This window comes from Protopterus annectens, chromosome 5.part0 (assembly GCF_019279795.1).
Source record: "Protopterus annectens isolate FY-2018-M chromosome 5.part0, PAN1.0, whole genome shotgun sequence".
Lineage (NCBI taxonomy): Eukaryota > Metazoa > Chordata > Ceratodontiformes > Protopteridae > Protopterus > Protopterus annectens.
The window spans coordinates 760,707,114-760,724,361 of NC_056735.1; the positions used below are offsets into that span (position 1 = coordinate 760,707,114).

General features: G+C 39.4%; 1 protein-coding gene across 1 annotated transcript in view; it reads right to left on the reverse strand.

Annotated features, from left to right (window-relative positions):
* Positions 1 to 17,248, reverse strand: part of ALKBH8 (alkB homolog 8, tRNA methyltransferase) — a 1,100,659-nt gene that overhangs the window by 653,190 nt on the left and 430,221 nt on the right. Inside the window, exon 5 of the mRNA XM_044072605.1 lies at positions 1,240 to 1,344. Within this exon, the coding sequence (XP_043928540.1) occupies positions 1,240 to 1,344 (105 nt within the window). The remainder of the gene's footprint in view (positions 1 to 1,239; positions 1,345 to 17,248) is intronic.

Genomic DNA, 17,248 nt, shown 5'->3' on the forward strand with positions numbered 1-17,248 from the left:
CAAATCCGACAGGCTGACAGAAGACCTAGAGGAGTGCACTGATGGTGCCGAATGAAGGAGTGGAGGTGCAGGTCTCTCAGATACTGGCTCCAGGGCTATGGGCCGGCTCCAAAACGAAAGGACACTCGGCTACGAGAGCTGTGGAGCCGATGTCTCGGAATCCTGCAATTTTTTTGACTTTTTTGATTCTCTAGAAACCTTGGAGTCTCCTGAAGATTTGGAAGACTTGCTGGCCCCCATCCTGGTCACTCAAAGCTTCAGCAAAAGGATGCTTCAGCAAGCCTCTATCAACAAGCTTCCTTTTCCTCTCCAACAAAACCCTCGAGGAAAAGAAGTGGCAAATACTGCAGGACTCCTGCAAATGCACAGCACCTAAACAATATACACACTGAATGTGCCCATCAGTCACGGACATCTTTTGCCTGCAGTCTGGACATTTCTTGAATCCAGACTTTGGGTATTTGTCCTTATACTCAGACATATTCAAGAAATTCCTTAGGCTTAACACTACAAACAAGCCACACAAGCCTAAATGAAGCCTAAAAGTCACAGCCAGTTATGCATCACAAACCACGCTTAGGTTCAAATTAACAAGCCTAGAAAAACAGGTGATAACTAGAACAATAGAAAGCACACACACACACTCTAAACAATGAGCCCAGAGGAAAAAGGGGCCAACACAGCTAAATATGTATATCTAAATATCTATATAGTTAAGGAAACAACCAGGCCAAACAAGAGGCCACTACAAATAAGCTATTCAAAAAGCACACGAAGGGTAAGGGATCTTATATAAATCTACCAAAACTACTCTAAGACTAATCTAATGAATAATAAGAAAAATTATTAAATAGCTTGCGAAAAGTACGTTTTTTTTTTTTGTTAAAAATTGGCTCGAGCAAACTGGAATCACCGAGATCCATGCCGCAGCAAACTAGATCTGATGTAATTTCAGCAGTGCATCATGGGATAAGGGGCTTGGTCTCGAGCTACTGGTAAACCTTGAGCTTTGCAAACGGCCGTGTCAGAGCCGATGGATCGGCTTCGAAGCCATCAGTAAAGAATGAATGGCGAGATTTTACAACTTCACATTTTAACATTAGCTGTACTCAAATCTGAAACTTTATCAAATGGTCTATATGAAAATAGCAAACTTTTTCTTACCATGTTTATTGGGATGATAAGTCGTAGTTCCTCTAATGCCACACAAAAGATAGTATGCATGCTTGACTTATTTACCTTGTCCAGGCTCATACTGGTTGATGGTCAGCTGATCTGGTTTAAGACGTATATATCCATACTCAAGGCATTTATTCAAAACTTCACTACAAACTTCCGGAAGGCCTATTTCATGAAAAACAAAAGGTGTAAGAAAAATGCATGAGCAAATTACTCATTAATGGCTAAACATCCAATATAGAAAGTTAAACTGATATAAAACAAGAGTCAAATGATGCAAGAAAATAATAAGAATTAAAGAAAAAATGCAAACCCACAATTTAATTAACCTGATCATTGAGTAATGTCATGTAGCATAATGCAAGTATTCTGCACCACAAAATTAAAATAATCTTTTTGGTTGGAAGTTTGAACAATTCTTTCATGATGTATCATAACTTTTACTGTTTCTTGCTTTCACTTTTGAAAACATTGCACTGAAACCAAGTTACTTTTTCAGATAAGAGGAAGAGCACATTTCTGTTACCAGTCATACCTTTAATACATTCTCTCTGTGGTTGTGCAGTAATTCTGATGAAGATCTCTGCAGCTTAATTTTATAATCAAATATATGGACAACTACTAATGGCAAAAAATACTCTGATGTGCTTATGCAAACATGTATAACACGTGTGTGTGTGTGTGTGTGTGTGTGTGTGTGTGTGTTTGTGCAAGAATATTAAATACTTGACCTGAAAATAGTCAAATTCAGGTCTACCTTGACTTACCAAACTCAGGCTGTTCACTTACAGTGTAACACTGACTAGTTTACTATCTGCACGTATGCCATCTTGGCATATTTTAGTAATTACATTTTGTGAACAGTTTTTTTTTTTCACAGAAGGGTAGTAATACAATTTTTGTTAAATACCTAGGCATCTGGTATGACCCATCTCTGAACTTTACTCACCATCTCCAGAACACCAGTAAAAAAATAAAGATTAACATACTTTTATTCTAGGTTAATAAAATATCCCTACTCCTCTCCAAAATCACCAGAAAAAGGTATAAACAAAGGCATTCTTCTCATTCACCTAGAATACAGCCTTCTCTTAATAGCATCTGCATAAAAAAACTGTAATCATTTCAAAACAATAGCAAATCTTATGACACTCTCCCCAAAACATAACTACTGCAAAACCCTAAAAAAAAGGCAAAAACTTCCAGTCAAATATTTCAACCTCTATGCAAGGAATCTGGACAAAACCATAAATTATGGGGAGGACAAAGGCCCAGAAATAGGGGCAATTTTCAAACATTACTCTTACAAACTTAGAAAGTTGATAGCATAGCATGTTTTGTGCTAGCATGAATTTCCTGAGTATGAAGTCTGAAACTCAAATGTCTATTTTATGACTTTAATTTTCAATGACTTGCCAATACTTTGCTAGAAAATCACAATTTTATGAGAAATTGACCAAAAATATGAAGCAGTAATCTGAACATTCTGCGAAAATCTGTACAGTTGAGAGGTATGCTTACAGTGAGACAGAGAAGCCAACTTCTGTTGGGCTCTCAATTATCCAAACTTTTTAACAATCAACTAGCAGCCAGGCTAGCAAGACTTCTCCCTTCATACAACTTCAGAAAGCAAAAAACCTGAACTCCTTCCTTACAATCTCCCAACACCAAGTTTCCCTGCACAGGCAACAGCTTCTCAAATCATAGTCCCAAACTATGGGAATCTCTACAATTCTGACCACAACTTAAGGTTTACCACACAACAGAAGCAAATTGTCAATGCTATCTCTATGACAATATTAGTCAACCTTTCCCAAATCTCACTGCCTCTAACTATTTGACCAACCTCAATTATTCAGACTTTCTAACAATCTTGTATATAGCCTCTGACAATTTTATACACTTTCAAATTTTTGGAAGTACCTGCTACAGTGTGTTCTGCAATATGTCTCTGTGTTTATTAGTTTTTTCCTCATTGTATTTTGCTGTTGTGTTTCTTTCATTGCAGTTTGCAAGTACATTACTCTCATTGCACTGTCCAGCTTTTGCTGGGATTGCAACTAGTCAGTTATAATCAGTACTCTAACTTGGTTAGCTAATTCAGTTAAATTCCCTGCACCTACTGACATTGGGCTTTGCTCTGCCCACACACCCGCAGTTTCTAAATATACTATATCCAATGTTACACCACCTTGCAGAAAAAGGAAAAAAATGTTTTCCTCTTCTCAGAGATGGTGCAACCTTAGAGGTAGTATGTTTAAAAACTGCAGTGAGGTGGAAGAACCCATGCAACATGGGATACAGCTCCCTGCTAATAAACTTTCATTTTGCTCTGTAGTTTAAATATTTTGCAATGGTCATCTGTGGTGGTAGGACACAGTAGGCTATCCACTGGGCATTTACAAGATGAGCTTCGGCAACTTGAGGAAGACCCTCAGATTCACTTTAATATATGGGTCTACAGTGAGCTTCTTAAACAGCAAAATCACACAATTATTAACAGTATATAGAACTAAACAGATCTTCAATCATAAAGTCAACAAAGACAGGTGTATATCTCAGGCTACTTTGGTGCTGCATCAGCTAAAAACTTGCTTCAGATAAGCTTTTGCACTGCATCTTCAACTTATAAAATACAACGATGATTCTACAACTGTACTGTCTAACAAGACTCCATAACTGGTCAACTCTACTTAGAGATTTCTTTAATTTGTTCCATGTATGACGAAGTAATAAAGGCTTAAAACTAAACATCTCTAAAACCAAATCAATGCTTTTCTCCCGTACATCATGCCTTATGCTCTCTTCTAAAAATTTAAGTTATATCTAGGTAGCAGTGTTCCATGCAATGTAAATAGGCTAATGGTCTTCACATGTGACAGTATCATGACTGAAAAGGTACAGCCTTCCAAAATACTAGAAGCCATTGGTAATCAGTTAAAATGTAACCTGTACATTAACTCTATGCTACAACTAACAAGGAATTAAGCAAACTATATAGGTCAAAACCATGCCTCCTCGGAAATGCATGGGTAAACTACTGAACCACCATACCTTCTCCCTTTCACCTATAACATTCCTCACATCTTTTACTACTCTCTGCACATTGTTAAATCATATAGGCATATATCAGACTATCTAGATTTGCTGCTGGTCACTACTTCAACATATCACTGTTAGTCTCTCTGTCTACAGGGTTCAATCATTATCTTACTTATCATGCAACCACTCATCATTTTAAAACATGTCGCACAACTAAAAAGTTCTGGCTGATAACATTACTAGGTTTAACACATTGCACAGTCTAAGAGCTTCGATAGAATCAACAGCAGCCACAGTCACACTGCAAATACAACTCTCAGTATTCCTTGACAAATTGTTGTTGTTTGTCTTTCGGCTTTTTCCGGTTAGGGGTCATCACAGCGGAACTCAGGTCCACTAATGATTGGCAGTTGGTTTTTATGGTGTTGAGTTGCCAGCCCGATGCCCAACCTTCAACGAAGGCTCGCCCATTCAACGCATGTCTTTTGAATGCCCACTCGACCATGGGGAGGACATGCAGACTCCACACAGAAGGCACTCCCAACCCAAGCCGAGAATCGAACGGGAGAACCTCTTGCTGTGAGGCAACAATGTTACCGCTGCACCACCGCGGAAGTATTCCTTGACAAATAATAAAACAAAATAAAAAATTAATATAATATCAAATCCAAAAAATACTCACTCGAAACATCTGCAAAGTAAAGACTTCAAAGCAACAGAGTATGTAATGGCTGATCACTTAAGTAACCATTATCTCTTCTACCAAATAGGTGGTAATCCACTGAGCACAGAAGAAGTTATCAGGGACCTGGGGACCCAGGTTGATAGTAGTCTGTCATTCGACACCCATGTAGCTAAAGTAGTTAGGAAGTCCTTCTACATTGCCCACCTTATCATGAAGGGATTCTCATCTAGATCAAGGGAGGTCATAGTCTCCCTTTACTCATCACTCATCAGACCAATGATTGAGTACAATGCCCCATTCGGAATGTATCTGACCCGACACTTGCAGCAGCTGGAGAGGCCACAAAAGTTCCTCACCAAAAGGATAAAGGGTCTCAAAAGTCTGTCCTATGCTGCCCGACTGAAAGAACTCCAGCTCTATTCAGTCGCTTACCGCTTGCTCAGAGGTGACCTTTGCCTAACATACAAGGCCATGTCAAACCCAGATTTGATGAATATGCTTCACCTCAAAAAATCTAGATCCATCAGAGCCACAAGGGCGGGAGACTTAAACCTCGACACAGCTATTAATAGGATGTGCTGGAGGGATAGATTCATCACCCAAAGACTCTCTATGCTGTGGAACAAAATCCCGGTACATGTGAGGCAGAGTACCTCGCTGGCCTTGTTCAAGAGAAATCTTGACCAATGGATGGGAGATCGCAGATATACCCCAGGAATTACCTCAGTGTCACTGCTCGACAGAGGCACAGCAAAATAATGGGTATAGTTCCCCATACTAAAGGGGTGGCGTAAGCCACAAAACGATGGGCTAGGCTTATAAATGCCCTCGGGCAGATAGCCTAGTATGAACCTATGAACCTATGAACCTATGATGATATTACAACCACTCTTCCTACCTTAATTCACACCAAAGTATTTACTTTGATATCAAAGAAAAACTACTACCAACTTCCCAGAGCAGCAGAGTCCAACAAAAATAAAAGCAAATAATCCAAGAACACTGATGGACACAAGGAAGGCACAACTAGCCAGGTTAAAAACTTAATTTACTGTAGGTCATAAGTGCTTTCACAGCTACTTCTGCTTAATCAGATAACATACGCATTGAACCAAAAGTTGCTTTTAAGTAAAAAAAAGTGAAACAGTGTTAAATCACATGACCACAAAAGGAAGGTTAAATAGATGGAAATTAATATTCGATGCACACTGAATAAGTTATATCAGCAGGAATTGCTACAGAAAGAGCTACTTGATTATTTTTTGGTAAAAGATTGTTTACTTCCTATCATACAAGGGTTACCCAAGTTGCATTAGAACAGAACGAAATCCACCGACGTGTGCTATTGTTGCAGGACAAAACTGGTGTACCAAAGCCCATATCTATTTATTTAGAAAAGTCCCTGAGACCATTGCTTAGTGTTATACCACATGTTTTGAAAGATACACAGCATTTTCAGAGTGATTTATACACCTATTTGGAACAATCTACTCTTGATACTAGAAATTTGCTGTTGGTCACCTTAGATGTGACCTCTTTATTTACAGTCATAAACAATGACCTGGGTTTGGGTAAGATACAAGATTTTTTGAGGTTGCATTCACAGTTTGATGAGTCAGAGAGTATGCATGTCAAGGTTCTACTACAGTGTGTAACACAGAACAACGTGTTCTTGTTTAATGAAAGATTTTCTGGCAGCGGAATGGCGTAGCTATGGGTACATCCTGTGCCAATAGCTACGCCAATTCGGTTACAGCAGTATGGAAGGATAAATATATTTCAAAGGAACTTATAAACAAGTAGTACTTTATAGAAGGTTCATGTATGATTTGTTCCTGCTGTGGAATGGAACAGAAGACGAACTTAGGTAATTTAATGAATATATTAATAATACTACAGCATTTTTAAGATTTACTTCTAATGTGGCCTCTAGTAAAATGGATTTTTTGGATGTCACTGTAGAGATGGATGGTGATGGGGGTTTGTTCACTAGATTATATAGGAAGTCTTGTCATGTTAATAATTTATTAGCTAGAGACAGTATGCACCCCCCCCACATTTTTCAGAATGTTATTAGGAATCAAATATTTAGAGCTTCCAGGCTTAAAGGACAACTATGGAAAGCAGCATAGCCTTTCTATTACCGATCGTTATTTCTCCCCTTGCAGAATGGCCCTATCACCTCAAAAGTGCATTTGGTAAGTTTAAAAATATTATTCCATCCGTCTCTGCAGATATCAGCAACTGGTTGTCCGTACAGCAAGCCTTTTGAAAGCAATACTTGCTCTCATGCTTGCTGGCTTCCGTGACAATTCACCCATCAGTCTGAGTTAAGTTTTCGGTTGAAAACATTATCATACTCCCAGTCCTTCCCTTTTCACCCAGTTGCCGCCCACTCGCTAATTATTCACACCCTCGTGAACATTAGCATTTGACCGCACACCTTCTTTGTGTATAAAAAACAGCCTTCGGCACCAGCAGGAACTTCTTTTTCTTTTATCAGTTACTGCACGTCGTTGTTTTTGTAACGGAGAGTTCTGCTGCTATGGACTTTGGGATTTGCTGCAAGAGCTGCTTTTTTTTTTCCTAGGAAAATTTAAAAAGAAAAAAGGAATCGTTACATCTTGTAGTGTTTCTCCAGGACTGTAATTGGTGAGTGTATTAAAAAAACATACACGTTGGGGCTAATGCTTTTTCTGTTCAGAGGGACTGAATGTATACCTCTTAATCTCTTAACGCAAGGAATCTGGACAAAGTATGTCATAAAGAGGGGTGGTGGTGGGGGGGCGGGGGAGTCCAAAAATTTGGACACATTGTACATCTTACTTTTATAAACTTAGTAATTTGTTGCAATGACAGGATTTCTATTGTCTTGCATTTTCTGAACTACATGTATGTTGGGGCTAATGCATTTGCTGTTGATAGGCACTAACTATCTTCTCCTCAATCTCTTTACACTGGGAATCTGGACAAAGTACGACATGGGGGGGGCAAAGGTTCAAAACTAGGGACACATATGAGCCAAAAATCTGGACATTCTGCAAAAATCTGAACAGCTAAAAGGCATGATTGAGTGTAATACAGTGCAAGAGCAGCCATTTTATGTGGGATAAAAAGGGTCTTTAAATGTGAGTGCATCTGGCTTGTCCTGCATTTTTTACGTGCTGAGTTAGCAGAACTCCATATTTTTGCTGGTTTCTGTTTGTGAAATTTAAAATAAGTGACCTTCAATGAGGGAATGTTACGTTTTGGGAGGTAGTCAGTAAACATTATATTTACGTTTCTCAATCATGACAAGTGTTTATTACCAAAATGGATAAGATTTGCTCCTTAACAGATGAAATTAAGTGTACTCAGGATTAAATAACTCTCAGGTGATGTAAAATTTACATTTTCAAACATGGCTTTAGATTGGAAGTAAATTCAGTCATTGGTATGTGTGCATGCATATTGCAACTGATAAATTTACAATTTCCAGATAATCATGGGGCCCTTAAGAAAATATGTCTAACTGTAGGAGCTTCACAATTGATTGTAAGAATGTGTGTGTGTGCGCGCGCGCGCACACACATGAGTGTACGCATGAACCATATCAAGTCATCTGCCCCTGACTTGGCAGACTCTCCCCGATCTTGCCTCATATTGTGTCTCAGTGTGTTTTTTTTTCAGTATATACACACATATACAAATACAAACAAGAGAAGTACTGGATGGCATATATTAATTATCTAGTAACTTGTTTTATTGGTCAGAGTATCATCAATTCCATTAAAATTGCAAGTTTTACTTGTTTTAGGATACACTAAATATCCACTTAGCATATTTTTTTAACTGTAGAAAAGTGGTTGAGCATTTTCCTTCATGCTGACACATTTATCTCTCTCATATTAGCAATTGATATTTTTTTTGCATATGGTTGTTGTGTGACTTTGTCTGGATTTTATAAGCATGTGAAATTAACAATAGTGATCTAGTGATCTATATTTGCTTTTACTGTACAGTCTGATACTGCTGAAATGTTTTTCTTCGAAGCTATATCTTGCACACTAAAAAGTTCCAATGCTTCCTTAAATATGCCTAAAGACGAATTTAGGGGAATTATTAGGAATATGACACTGTAATCAGACTATAACAGTCAGGAGATTTTATTATAAGCTGACTAATACTGAGATGAATTAGACACACACACACACACACACACATATATATATATATATATATATATATATATATATATATATATATATATATATATATATATATCTATTAGGTCTACTTTACATGGTTGACTTTTCACAAAGTCGACTTTCATATGGCCGAAACCATATGATCGACTTTCAGAAAACCGACCATGTAAAATAAACACAAAAAACATAACAAACACTTACCTTAAAACTGTTAGCAGGGGCAAGCCCCCATGCACCCCCAGTGGGGGGCTCCACCCCCAGCATCCCCGTAACTTAAATATACCAACTCTAAGATCAAACGACAGTGCGGAAGATGGAAATTTGTCCATTCCGCACTGTACATAGATAGCAGTTCACCATTGCCGGTTTTTTGAAAGTCGATCATATGGTCTTGGCCATATGAAAGTCGACTTTGTGAAAAGTCGACCATGTGAAGGGGACCCATATACACACACACACACACACATATATATATATATATATATATATATGCATACAAATGTATATGTGTGTGTGCATTTGTGTAAACGTGTGTGCATTTCTGTATATATGTACATTATATATATATATATATATATATATATATATATATATATATATATGTACATACATAACACACACGTACAAAATCGAAAACATATGCTAAAACACACTAACACTGAACACTTGCTAACGGGCACAATACAATGCATCTAGTGCAATACACACATAACGTGTTTATTTAAACTGCTAAACTGTTAAACTGCTGGACTAGGAACAAAAGATTTTCTACAGCCTGTGTCCATCAGTAATGATCAGTTATTTGTATAGATCCACGGTGTGTACTCAGCCTCGTATTAAGTTTGTAAAGGAGAGATTGGTTAATGCTTCATTTTTGTGAGTGTGCACACTTGGGACACCTTACTGAAGGGGACACTTGGACAAATGTTTCATTTTGGTGTTTGTGCATATCAGGCCATATTAATTAAGGATCCTTATGGTAAATGTTTAGCAGTGGTACTTGTGCAAAAGAAACAAAGTGTTTCAAGATGACTCAAACAGTGTGTCATTAATTACACTACTAGCTTGTGCACCCTGGTTAATGCTTAATTTTTCTGATTGTGCATACTTCAACACATCATTGAAAGCATCTCTTGGACAAATTTTAATTTTGGTGTTTGTGCATACTGGGCCATATTATTCATGGAACATTAGGGTAAATGTTTCATAGTGGTCATATGCATGCTTGCACATAGTAATGAATGGTTCAATTAGCTATTTTATTTTTGTGATGGTGCATACCTGGCATATAACTCAAGGTTACCCTTGGATATATGTTTTGTTCTGATGTTTGTGTTTACTTGTACAAAGTAAGGAAGGTGGTCACTTATTTAAAATTTTGATCTGTGTGCTTGTGCAAAAATGCACAAACATCTGAAGTGCTTGCTGTGGTAAATGTTTCAGTTTTGAATTTATGCATACTTGTACATATCAATGATAGAGTTCTTTGGGGAAATGTTTTATTTTTGTCATTATGCATTCTTTGACATATCACTATAACTGTCTCCTGGGAAAAGCACGAAACATCAGAGACTATCCATGTGCAACTAACAGTGGGTAAAACTGCCTTCCAGTTTATAGCCTGCTACAGACCACCCTCCCAAACCCAGGAACCCCACTCGGCCTTCCTGAGAGCACTGGAAAATATGAAGGTCTCTCCAAACACCATTATATTGGGCAACTTCAACTACCCAAACATAGACTGGGAGCATTACTCTAGCTCCAACACCCTAGCCCAAAGGTTCCTAGAATTTATAAACTCAAATGCTATGGAACAACTTGTTACCACTCCCACAAGAGGAGAAAACATACTGGACCTGATCATCACCAACATGGGGACTCTATGCTCCAGACCAGAAGTGTATCCATCACTGGTAAGATCAGACCATAAACTAATCTCACTGGATATTCACATCCTGACCCCACCCCCTGCCCAGATAACCACAGTGAAAAACTTCTCTAAAGCAAATTTCACACTCCTCAAAACTGAGGAGGAATCCTTCAAAGCCCCCGGGCCTGTGGAAAATACGGCCCAGACCGCAGAATCCTTTATAAACGCATTCTATGACCACCTTCAGGAATGCATGGATCATGCAATCCCAAATAAAACCAAGACCCAATCCTCCAAAGGCAGACGTCCTGTCTGGTGGACCCCAGCCATAAACAAAGTATACAATAGAAGGAAGAAGCTACTACATGATAGAGCAAAATCCCAAAAAGGGAAGGCATCTCTGATCAGTATTAGCAAAAAAGTACGGGCACTCATAAAATCGTCTAAGGCCAGCTTCGAAAGAAAAATTGCACAGGACACTAAGGATAATCACAAGGCTTTCTTTAGTTATGTTAGGAACCTGGGTGGGAATTCCCAGATATGCTCAGAATTAGTCCAAAATGACAAAAAATACACCGAACCCACAGACATTGCCAACATCCTAGCTGACAGGTTCAGCGCAAACTCCCCCCCCCCCTCCCCACCAAAAGGGCAAATATCTATCCCAGCAGAGTGCTGGCCCCCTGACATCTCATATGCTCAGGTAAGAGCCGCCCTCTCCAAAGCAAAAAACACAGCATCAATGGGACCAAACGGTGTCCCGGGCTGCGTCCTACATGAACTCCAAGAAGAGCTAAACCCAAACATAAAACTGCTGTTCAATCTCAGCCTTACTACAGGATATGTACCCAAAGAGTGGCGTACAGCAACAGTGGTCCCTCTCCACAAAGGTGGTGCCTCAACTGATCCTGGAAACTATCGCCCCATAAGCCTGACTAGCTTGGTCTGCAAAGCTATGGAAAGGATCATCATGGACCTCATAAATAAAGATATCGGGGACCTACAGACACTGGATCCTACCCAGTTCGGCTTAGATAAGGGCAGATTCTGCCTCTTAAACCTGGTCAATTTCTTTGAAACAGTCACCAAGGCCATTGACGAGAGGAAGGTGGTCCACACAGCCTACCTGGACCTCGCAAAAGCCTTCGATACAATACCCCACTCGGGCATTATAGATAAGCTCACCAGCTTAAATATAAACCCCTATGTCACTAGATGGGTTGCAAACTGGCTCAAGGACAGAACCCACATGGTTAGAATTGCTGGAGCCATGTCAGACTCCAAACCAGTTACAAGTAGCATCCCACAAGGCTCAGTCCTGGGAGCTCTCTTGTTCGGTATATATTTCTTGGAGGTACAGGCCAACACGGAAGGACTGTGGCTGACCAAGTTCGCAGATGACTGCAAACTGGGCGCCATAATCGACTCTCCAGCCGACACAAGCATCCTCCAAAAGGGCCTCATAGAAACAGACAACTGGTGCCAGAGCCATGGCCTCAAGCTAAATGCCAAAAAGTGTATAGTCATCCCCTTTGGCAAAAACAAAGTGCCCACAAATTACCACATAGGAGGTAATCCATTAAGTACAGAAGAAGTAATTAGGGACCTGGGGACCCAAGTTGATAGCAATCTCTCATTTGACAACCACGTGGCCAAAGTGGTTAGAAAAACATTTTATATAGCCCACCTAGTCATGAAGGGATTCACATCTAGATCAGGGGAGGTCATCGTGCCTCTTTACTCATCCCTCATCAGGCCCATAATTGAGTACAATGCCCCTTTTGGGATGTACCTTACCAGACACCTGCAGCAACTGGAAAGACCCCAAAAGTACCTCACCAAGAGGATCAAAGGGCTCAAACAGATGCCATTTGCTGCCCGGTTAAAGAAACTCCAGCTCTACTCAGTGGCATACCGCCTGCTCAGAGGCGATCTGTGCCTGACGTATAAAGCCATGTCCAACCCGAAATTAATGGACATGCTGCACCTCAGAAAATCCAAATCCCATCGAGCTACGCGCTCAAGAGACTTGAACCTCAGCACTGAAATAAATAGGACATGCTGGAGGGACAGATTCATAACCCAGAGGCTCCCTTCACTCTAGAATAAAATCCCAGTCCAGGTTAGGCAGAATCCCTCATTGACTCTCTTCAAGAGGAATCTTGATGAGTGGATGGGAGATCGTAGGTTTACCCCGGGTATCACTTCTGTGTCACTGTTAGACAGAGGCACAGTATACTAACCTCGAAAAAGGGCATAGCAAAATTAATTTAAAATGGGTGGCAAAAGCCAAACACACTCTGGCTAGGCTTATAAATGCCCTAGGGCAGATAGCCTAGTATGAACCTATGAACCTATGAAAATGCTTCATTTGGATGCTTCCACATGCCTAAACACATTACTGAAGCGATCTCCTGTTTAATTAGTTTAATTTTTTTGGGCTTGTGCATTACTGGACATGTTCATGAGCAGGTTTCATGTGGAAATACATCATGTCGTTAATTGTGCATACAATGCTATAATACTGAAAGGGTCGCCTGTGGAAATGCTTCATTCCGGTGCTCGTACATATTCGGGCATACCCATTAAGGGGTAGATGTAGGAAGTTACACGTAGATGTAGGAAGTTACACGTTTTTGTGTCTGGGAAGTGCATGTCCATACATGGTCAGACTACTGGGCAAAATAATTTTTGTTTGTGTCATTGTAGTGCTTGTACATACATAGGCCAAACTAATGCTTGGCTTGCAAATAAAAATAATTGATTTCTGCGTCAGGGAATTGCTTTTTGGTTAATTGGACAAACTACTAAAGGGATGTCTAACTCCATAATAACCCTTTCAGTAGCCTTACAGTTAGGGATGATATGAGTTCTGAGTCTACATCTACTTCGTTCATTTGATGGCTTGACCTTGTGCATGGTGATGACTGCTTAGGACCTCTATTAATCTGGCACATAGGTTTGCATCTCATATAGAATGGCCTCTTCAGGCAGTTGGTCAATTACTATTCCACGACCAGGAAATAGTCAACAGATTATGCTGACTGGTACAAGAAAGCAGTGTTCTGAACCAAGGATACTGTTGAATGGACTTGTTCAAGGTACAATTTGAGGCAGTGCAATGAGAAGTAAGTATATTTGGGTAATGTCTGAATATAGGTATTGTGGGAATGCTGGGCTATAGGGATCACTTGGATCAATGTTTGTTTTTTGTGCTTGTGCATACTTGTATACATATATACATATATAAGTGAAGTGGTTGCAGGGGTAAATGTTGGATTTTTGTGTTTCAGCATGCTAAGACATATAACTGAAGGGGTCACCTGGTTAAATGCTTCATTTTTGTACTTCTGCATACTTGGACATGGAAACTGGTTCTTCTTCATGCTTGTACAAATGCAAATACATCACTGAAGAGATTGCTCTGGTAACTGTTCAGTTGTTAGTGATTCTGCCTTCAACACACTACTGTTGGGGTTGCTTGGGGCACTGTTTGATTTTGGTAGTCGGGCCAATAAGTGAGGAGCTTGCTAGGGTATATGTTTTATTTCTGTGTTTCTGCATACTTGGACATATTAAGGAAGTGTTAACTAGGATAAAATGTTTCAGTTATGTGCAGCTGCATACTTGGACAAACTACTGATGGTCTCACTTTGAAAAGAAGGTTAATTCTGATGCTTGCAAATGCTGCCACATCCTTCGGAAGTGATTGCTTGGTTAATTGTTTCCTTTCTTAGTCTTGTGCATACTATGAAATATTACTCATAGGCTCATTTGGAGAAATGCTTAAATTGTTTGTGCATTCCATGGACAGATAATGGAATGCTCCTTACGGTAAATGTTTCACATTTGTGCTTATGCATGCCAGGACATAGTCATGCTTGCACATGCTGTCAAATATTCCTGAAGTGATCGCTTACGCAACTGCTTCATTAATTTTTTCTTTTATTTTTCTATTTCTGCATAGTTGAACATATTAATGAGCGGGACAGTGGGGTAAACAATTATTTTTAATGTCTCTGCATACTTGGACAAGTTATAGAAGGTGTCAGTTGGCAAAAAAGGTGCATGTCTTACATTTTCTCATGGCTACACATTTCTGAAGAGATTGTTTGGGTTAATGTTTCCTTTTTAGTGTTTGTGCAAATTTGGGCCTATGACTAAAGAGGTTGCTTTGAGAAATGTTTCATTTCAGTAGTTGCGCACACTTGGACATATTAATGATGGGGTCACTTGGATACATGTTTCAATTTGTCTATTGTGGATATCTGGCCATATACTTGAAGGATATTTATGGTAAATGTTTCATGTCTGTGGTTGTGTATGCTTGGACATAGTAAGGAAGGGGTCAGTCAGTTAATGTGTCATTATTTTGGTTATGTGTACTGGCACACGTTAATGCTGGATCACTTTGTTATACGTTTCTTAATTCTGGATCACTTTGTTATATGTTTCATGTTGGCATTAGTGCTTACTTGTAAATATTACAGAAGGGGTCACCTATGTAATCGTGCCTCTGCATACTAAAGCAGATTGCAGAAGTGGTTCCTGGGTAAGTATTGGGTTTAAGTGCTTCTGCATACTGGGACACATTACAGAAGGGGTCACATGTGTAAAGGATTCCCATTTGTGCATATACATGCTTGTTCTTTGTGCTTAGTTGCTCATACTGAGGACTGGGTTGACTAGTTAAATGTTTGATTTTTGTGCTAGTGCATACTTGAATACATAATTGAAGTGGGTGCTGGGGTTAATGTTTTAATTTTGTGTTTCTGCATACTTGGACATGTTAATGAAGGGGACCACTTGGGTAAATGTTTCATTTCTGTGCTTTTGCATGCTTGGAGATTTTACTGCATGGGACATTGTGAAAAAGGTTCAATTTGTTTTTTGCACCAAACCTACATATATTACTGAAGAGCTTGCTGAGATATACAACTTGTTTTTCTGTTTGTCCACACTTGGACATAGTAATGACGCAGTTCACTTGGCTAACTTATTCATTTTATTGCTGCTGCATAACTGGACAAAGTACTACAGGTATCATCCAACATATTTCTAAAGGGATTACTGGGATAAATATTTCTTTCTTACTGCTTTTGAATATTTGTACATATGACTTCATGGGTCACTTGTGGAAATGTTTCATCTTGGTACACAGGCATGTTGAACACATTACTCATGGGGTCACTTGAATAAGTGTTTCAGTTTTGGTGTTTATGCATACTTGGCCGTATACTTGAACCACCCTTATGGTACGTTTCACATTTGTGCTCGTCTGTGCTTGAACATAGCCATGAATGGGTCACTTGGTTAATGTCTCATTCTGTGGTTATGCATACTGTGACAGATTACTGAAGGGTCACACCACTTATATGTTTCATGTTGGCATATGGGCTTACTTGCACATATTAAAGAAGGGGTTACCACTTCAATTATGCCTCTGCATACTGGAACAGATCGCTGAAAAGGTTGCTGGGCTGACTGTTGTCTTTTGGTGTTTCTGCATACTGGCACATATCAATGAAGGAGTAACTCTGGTAAATGTCTCAGATTTGTCCTTGTGCATGCTTGGTGTTTCGACTTACATTCACATGCTTACTTGCATATATTAAAAAACAGGTCACCTAGTTAAATGTTTGATTATTGCACTTGCGCATACTTGAATATATAACAAACTGGTTCTAGGGGTTAATGCTGTAATTCTGTTTCAGCATACTTAGATGTGTTAATGAAGGGGTCCCTTGGTAAAATGTCTCATTTGTGTGCTTCTGCATACTTGGACATAGCATTAAAGGTGACACTTGGGAGAATAGTTCAAATCGATGATTGCCCTTGACTAAATATATCACTGAACAGATTGCTCAGGAAACTGTTCCATTTTTAGTGCTTTTGCAAGATTGGACATATTACTTACTTAGTCGCTTGGAAAAAGTACAGTTTTGTACCTACTATAAATGTAGATGTTCGAGGATTCCATTGCTGCAGTCCTTACTATTGGGTATAGTCCGCATCCAGTCGGCCCGAATACCAGAGTATAAGGCTGACGTCGGTCAGGGCGCATTAGACTGACGTCAGTACGTCAGGGTACTAATGCGCATGACCGACGCCATATCCTCAGTCTTTTCTTGCCCCAGATGTCAGAAGACCCTAAAAAGACAAGGCTCAAAAAACCTGCACCAAAAATATATACAATATATACAAGACTATATACCAAAATATCAGCATGTAAACTCACCTACACAACCACCCCTAAACACAGAGGGGAAGGAGGGAGGGTAAATT